This window comes from Mastomys coucha, unplaced genomic scaffold, assembly GCF_008632895.1.
Source record: "Mastomys coucha isolate ucsf_1 unplaced genomic scaffold, UCSF_Mcou_1 pScaffold14, whole genome shotgun sequence".
Lineage (NCBI taxonomy): Eukaryota > Metazoa > Chordata > Mammalia > Rodentia > Muridae > Mastomys > Mastomys coucha.
The window spans coordinates 89,901,000-89,908,539 of NW_022196896.1; the positions used below are offsets into that span (position 1 = coordinate 89,901,000).

The 7,540-nt window shown below is 42.3% G+C and overlaps 1 protein-coding gene across 1 annotated transcript in view; it reads right to left on the reverse strand.

The window, feature by feature from the left end:
- Positions 1-7,540, reverse strand: part of Dytn (dystrotelin) — a 64,355-nt gene that overhangs the window by 38,634 nt on the left and 18,181 nt on the right. Inside the window, exons 7-8 of the mRNA XM_031368847.1 lie at positions 2,039-2,110; positions 1,684-1,847 (exon numbers count right to left, since the gene is read on the reverse strand). Of these exons, the coding sequence (XP_031224707.1) occupies positions 1,684-1,847; positions 2,039-2,110 (236 nt within the window). The remainder of the gene's footprint in view (positions 1-1,683; positions 1,848-2,038; positions 2,111-7,540) is intronic.

Sequence of the window (7,540 nt, forward strand, 5' to 3'; positions counted from 1 at the left end):
CCCTCCCTCCCTCCCTGCTTCTCTCCTTCCCTCCTTCACACCACAGAGGCTCTAGGCTCATGTTGGATGGCTTCCCCAATAACTCTTCCATACTATTTTCTGAGATGTGGTCTCTCACTGAGCCTGGCTGGAGCTGACTCATTTGTCTAGACTGGCCACCAATCCCCAGGGGTCCTCCTGACTCTGTTTCTAGTTGTTTTCCCCCATAGCTTCTGAGGGGTAGGACTCAGTCCCCACACACTCCGACCTTGTTTTACTTTTGCTGAGAAGCTAGGTGGGGTTTACAAGGGATTTGGAGAAGGCAGCAAAATTTGACTCATGAAAACCTCTTCACAGGGCTGGAGAGATGGCTCAGTGGTTAAGAGCACTGACTGCTCTGCCAGAGGTCCTGAGTTCAAATCCCAGCAACCACATGGTGGCTCACAACCATCTACAATGGGATCCAATGCCCTCTTCTAGTGTGTGTCCGAAGACAGCTGCAGTGTACTCATATAAATAAAAAATAAATACATCTTTAAAAAACCAAACAAACCTCTTTGCATGTAATAGCTTGAAACAGTGAACCAAATCAATGGGAAAACAAGCCTGCGGGACCAAGTCAATCTTTCTATTAGAGTGAAAAAGGCTCTTTTCTTAGGATGGACAGTAGAAATATGAATATAATTTATCACAATGCATGTATTACAATAATTTAACCACTAAGCTACAGAAAGGTGTTAAAGTCAAGGAGGGGTTGGAAGTTCTCATCCGTAAACCTGGCTTCCACATGTGTCCATGCCTCAGCAGACCTGTTCTAAACTGATGGCTTCTTTGAATCCCATACCTCGTTCTCATGGTGGCAAGGCAGGGAATCTGGATTTAGACCACCCAGTCTCTACTACTTGCTAACCACATAATCTAATGTTTCTGGAAGTTGGAGGTAATAGTGTAGCCTTTTGTAAAGCTTGGACCACATTTTAAGAGACGTGATTCCTATGAACTGCCTAGCCTAACGTTTCACACTTAACAAACCATTCTTATGGGTAGCTCCTGAGTGCTTAAAAGGTTTTTTTTTTTGGAACAAAAAAAATCTGTTTTATACCTTGGTTCTCAACCTTCCTAATGCTGTAACCCTTTATTACAGCTCCTCATGTTGTTGTGACCCCCCAAAGATAAATTTATTTTTGTTGCTACTTTATAACTCTAATTTTGCTGTTATAAATCATAATGTAAATATCTTATATGCAGGATATCTGATATTTGACCTCTGTGAAAGGGTTGCTTGACCCAGTTGCAGGAATATTTAAAAACTGAATCTACCCTGCAAACTCTCTTGCAGGATCATGTTCTTGAGCCAGTACTGTCTGGCAACACCATGTTCTGGTGGGCTCTTGTTATTTTCTCCTAGCTAACAGCAACATCCGGCAACATGACCCCAAAGGGATCTTGACCCAAAAGTGAAGAACTACTGCTTTAGAAGAAAAGCTGAGTGTGAACCAGAGGAAAAAAAAAACTTAATATTTCACCAATTATAGGAAATACATTTATTTTCAACCATGCTGCCTCAGACAGGGAATTAATGAGCTAAAGGCAAGAAAATTCCAGATATATAGAAAGGATCCCAGAGAGAGTCTGGGGCTATGTAGCTCCACCACTGAACCCATTTGCCAAGTGACCATTGGGGAAACACGATGTTGACGGTACCTCAGTCCTACAATCGGGAACGTTCTGCAGATACTGCACCGCACAGGGTGAGTGAGTGTTTCCGAGGCTGACAGTCGGTAGCAGGTTGGGAGCCACAGGAGGACAAGAGGCTCAGACTGTGCCCAAGACAGGAATCTTTCCTCCTTGATTCCAGAGCTCAACACCTGGGAAACAAGAGCAGGTGGAAACCCGAATTCAGTGGGGATCTGCTTTCTCCCCTCTGTTTCCGTGTCTGTTTTCTAAAGACATCTGAAAGCTAGAGGCAAGGCTGCCTCTAAACTCAGGTCGTCCTGGAATCTGCGTGACGTCTAATTTAAGCAGTCTTCAAACATCTGCACCAGCAGATGCAACTCACCCCTCGGAAGCAGCTGTGGACAGCACTTTCCACGGGACACAAAGTGCAGCTCTCTCCCACGACCGTTGGGATCTGCAAAGGCAAACCTCATGTTACCTCCTGACAAATGGACACAGTGCGCCCTGAGTAATGATGTTCACAGAAGCAGAGGTCAGGCAAGCAGCAATTATTGGACATCCAAGAACAGAAGAACCATCTCAAGCAAAAGAAAAAGAGTAAAAGTTTAAACTTTGTGGAACATAATGTTTGAGTTGGACCAATGAAAAAGGAAAGGCGGGATGCGGGGGCGGGATCACAGGAGGATGGCATTACAGGAGGTAGCAAAGGGAAGAGGTCTATTGTCTGACTTCTTAGAATCTCAGGCAGGTTATTTTAATCTTTCTTTCCCACCCCACCCGCACCCCATGGAGGGCACATTGATGCTGCATTCAAGTTTACAATGGCTTTAAGAAAAAACGAGTCAACTGTTTTCATATCATCTCATTTGAATACATATCAAGCCCATGACTTGTTTTGTTCCTATGTCAAAATATCTAATGTAAAGGACTTCACAAGAGGAGAGTTTAAGGTTGGTTTGTGGTTTCAGTCTGTGTCAAGAAAGAGAGTCAAGATAGAAGACTGTGGCAAGACAAGCCTCATAGTGACAAGGAGCATAGGCACCAGATGTCACTGTTGACCTAGTTCTTTAACTAGACCCCAAAGAAAGTTTCTACCAATAGTCCTATCAAAGTCTGTCTCCTTCGATGGATTAAGACATTGGTTAAAGCCGGGCGGTGGTGGCGCACGCCTTTAATCCCAGCTCTTGGGAGGCAGAGGCAGGCAGATTTCTGAGTTTGAGGCCAGCCTGGTCTACAGAGTGAGTTCCAGGACATTCAGCGCCATACAGAGAAACCTTGTCTCGAAAATAAATAAATAAATAAATAAATAAATAAATAAATAAATAAATAAATAAATAAAAGTAAAAAAAAATAAAAAAGACATTGGTTAAATCAGAGTTCTCAATGATAGGATCTACTGGTTGGGAGCTTTTGATTCGGGAGTCTCTTGGGGAACACTTCATATGCAAATTATAACTCCAGGCTTTGAAGTGGAGTGGTAATCATCATTGTTGAGAGGAAAGACAGATATGTCAAAAAGAGATATCTACATGTTCACTGCGTTATTTATGGCAGCCAAGATATAAGGACAACCTAGGTGTTTGTGGACATTAATGAACGCTATCCAGCCTCTAAAAATAGGAAATCCTGTCATTTGCTATGGCATGGATGAACCTGGAAAATGTATGCTAAGTAAAATTAAAATTAGCCATACACAGAAATGCTGCACAATCTCTTTTACGTAGATAAATCTAAAAAAGCTGAATTTATAGAAGCAGAGAGTAGAATGTGGCTTCTTTGAGATGGGGCTGGAGTGGGAAACTTAGGGAGATGTTGCCCAAATAAAATAAACTTAAAACTTATGATGAGTGGGTTTTGAGGATCTAACACACAGTACAGTGTTACGTTGATGAGGTCATCTTGCTTGCTTGATATTTGGCATGAGATCAGGTTTTGGCTATTCTCATCTTCCAATCATGTACTCACTCTGAGAGGTGTCCTAGAAAATAAAATCCTTGAGAATGGAGAACTTTTGGTTTTTCAGGGAAGTAGACTGGGCTCCTTAGCGGGAGCAACTGAAGACCGGCTGTTAATCAGTGATGGCTGTCAGCTAAGAGCTGAGTTGGATCCTGGAATTTCTTCAGGCCTCACCAAAGAGAGTAGCACTAACATAGTAGCCAATCAGAAACAGACCTATGTAACTTCCTGGGCACCTATCAATGAAGGTTTAGATTACCTAACCCTAGCTAATATCTCCCTACTTTTCTATAAAAGGCTTGCATGCTTTTGTCTGGGGTCATCATTTTGATGAATGGTTGGTCCCAGCATGCTGGTAATTTCTGCAGAATAAATGCTCTTTGCCTTTGCATGTTATATGAGTCTGGGGTCTTCCTTCAGTGATTCTTGGATGCTAACCACAAACAGTGACTGTGGGTGTGATGGGTGTGCAGTGACTGGATGGTGGTGGCCAATACACAATGTGTGCCTGTGCTGCCTGTGGCACACAATGCTGTAAGAGACCTCCCTCCCTCACTCCATCCCTCTGTCCCTCTCTCCCTCCCTCCTTTCCTTTCCTTTCCTTTCCTTTCCTTTGTTTTTCTTTCCTTTTCTATTTCTTCTTTTGAAATAAGATCTTGCAGTCTGGCCTCAAATTTTTGAGCTCAAATAACCATTCTACCACCCTATCTCCAGAGTCCCTGGACCCATAGGCATGTGCACATCACACTGCACTTAAGAGATTTCATACATATAATTTTTGTTAAGTAAATGTCTTTTAAAACTAAATAGATCAAGGGATCACTGAGAGATAACATTTTGCTCAAGATAAAAAAAAAGCAAGTTTATTATGAGATTGGGGTATCTCTCTAGAAGTTCTCCCTTTTCGTTAAGGGGATAAAATTTGTTAGATCCTATTTATTTGTTTTTCATGGTTTTGTAGATAATGCAGTGGCTCGATTGTCCATGCTTTCTTCCTGTCAACCACAGTCACCACAGGTGTATTAACTAAGGGGCTAAGAACCCCTTGTGGTTTCCAAGATGGCGATGCATTTGGACAGGAGTCCCAGTTTCACACATGACAGCTTGCCCAGCTCAGGCTGCCAGCCACACTGCCTGCAATCTCAGAAGTAATGGCAAAGACCCCCTGCGGAGTCCATCAGCAGCAGATACACATCATCCTAATCGGGGAAAGTGGCACTTAGAACCACTTTGCTGACAATTAGCCAGACAAAAGTCAACAAACATTTGCCTACAGTAACAAGATGGCTTGTATTTTAAATTGTTAATAACCCTGTCACCGGTAGAGCATAAGCAACGACTCCCTATGTTATTTAGTCAAAAACCACCGCAGCAGCAGCAGCAGACTCATTTCCCATCTTTTGCCCTCTGAATCCTGATGAACTCACTGGGATACTCATTAAGAGCATTGCTGATCCAACATTCATTCTTCTTACTCTGGTGTCCTCACCCCTAATGAAAAGGAGGCTCTGATTCGGACACTGTAGTCGGAATTCCTACTGTAGTGGAATTTGACCTGATATTTCTCCCTTTAAATACCTACATAAAGACTTATTTTTCTTTGTGTGTGTGTGTGTATGTGTGTGTGTGTGGATGAATTGCCTATTTGCCTAATTTCTTGCAGGTGTTCTGTAGAGAAGAATTAAATGTGACTAGGTGGCACACTGGCACGGGCAGGATGGCACTCTGAATGATCATTAGCATTCCTAGGGGATGATTTGAATCACATTGTGAGGACTGGAATTTTCTATTGGAATCTGTCTTGGATCCCATAATGGAAGCCAATGGGATGATAATTTGCTATGCAAATCGCTAAGCTCCTTCTCACTGGCCCTCTCAGAAGCCTGGCACCACATGGTCAGGGCTCTCAGAAGCCTGGCACCGCATGGTCAGGGGAAGGAGAGGCAGTGGGAGCCAGCAGCTCAGCAGCTCATTGACCCTGATTGAATTTGAAACCAGTGGATTTTGAAAATCCTTTGAGACTAGAGCTAACTTGAAGCCATGAGTGGTAGTCAGGAAGTCACAAAGACTTCTAGAGGAGAGAGAAAATGCCCCTCTGCCCAGTTCCTTTTATCAAATCCACTTTGAAACTGGCTGCTATTTTCAGTCTGGTGGAACAAGTGCAGGAGCAGATTAAGCCTCCCCTGCCTTTCCACCTGCTTGAGTTCTGAGACATGAAGTTGCTAAGGATGAACATCTGTAATGGTGGTTGCCTAAGACATGCCTCAGACACAGAAAATCTGGAGTAGGATCGATGTGCTGTTGCAACCACTGAAAAAGCATTAAGGTATTAATGCTTACACCTGCCTTTTTTTTTTTTTTTTTTGAGTCAGGTTGTATGGTTGTATGACAGAGAAAAGCAAATTGCTTAGCAGCTAGAAGCTGATGACTAGGCAGAACTGCATTAAACCAGGACATCACAAAACTGCTTCTCCCTCTGTATGATATTAGTTTGCTTTTCTTCTGCTGTGATAAGCACCATGCTCAAAGGCATCTTGTAAAGGACAGGCTTATTTTGGCTTACAGCTGCCTGTTCACAGTCCTTTGTTGAGGGAAGTCAAGGCAAGGACTCAAACAGAAACAGAGGTGGGGACCATAAAGGACCACTGCTAAATGGATTGTTTACTATGGCTTGATCAGCCTGCTTTCTTATACAATCCAAGACCACCTGCCCATGTGTGGTGCCATCTACAGTGGGCAGGGCCCTTTCATAGTAATCATTAATTAAGAAGAAGCTTGGCTATACAGAGAAACCCTGTCTCGAAAAACCAAAAAAAAAAAAAAAAAAAAAAAAAAAAAAAAAAAAAAAAGAAGAAGCTCTACAGATGCACCACAAGATGGAGACATTTCCTCAGCTAATGTTCTCTCCAATGACTCCAGTTGTGTCATGTTGATAAAGAACAAACCAGCACACTCTATCTTTCTAATTTTTTTTTTTCTGAAAAGAAGACTTTAGAGGTTCTCATTCACTAGCTGCAAGATAGCCAAGTCCATTGTGTGGTTCTCAGAAGAGACGAGGGAAGCAGGCACATACTGGATGATAAAGACCATGCCCAGAGCATGGATCCCTATCCCTTGTCTCTCTGGACATTCCCTCTTTCCTCCCACAACCACACTAAACCCATGAGGCAGATTTGAGTCAGAGAATCTCCTCAGCTTTCCTCAAAGCTGGCTCTGGATCTGTTTCTTTCTAACAAACTCCCTGTCTCTCCTTGTCTCTCTACCTCTTTCTCTTCTCTGTCTCTCTGTCTCTCTTTTAAGATAGTAAGGAGTATGAACTTTAGAGTCTAGTAATAAAAGAAAAAAGAAAACAAAGAAACAAAAGCCAGGAGATTTGTGAAGCCAGTTGGGACCAAAATCAAGATGTGTGCTAAGTGTTCTTTGCTTGTTTTAGCATTTCTATATCATTAGGTTTCTATAATTGACAATCTCACTATGTATCAGATGTTATGGCACATTTAAATACTCCACACAGGAACAGAAAATGAGTAGACTCTAGGCTGGGAAACCACAGACTAATCCTGGAAACCCTTCTCTCTATCCACCTTAGTTGATGAATTATTTTCTGTTTTATTGAGCTTTTCCATAAGACCTAACTCTGTCCACATCTTGCCCCTGGAGTCTGTGCTATTATTTCCCAATTAAAACTATTTTCTAAAGATCTTTACCAATCCTATATCTGATAGAGGGCTAATATCCAATATATACAAAGAACTCAAGAAGTTAGACTCCAGAGAAACAAATAACCCGATTAAAAATGGGGTACAGAGCTAAACAAAGAATTCTCAGCTGACGAATACTGAATGGCTCAGAAGTACCTAAAAAAACGTTCAACATCCTTAGTCATCAGGGAAATGCAAATCAAAACAACCCTGAGATTCCACCTCAC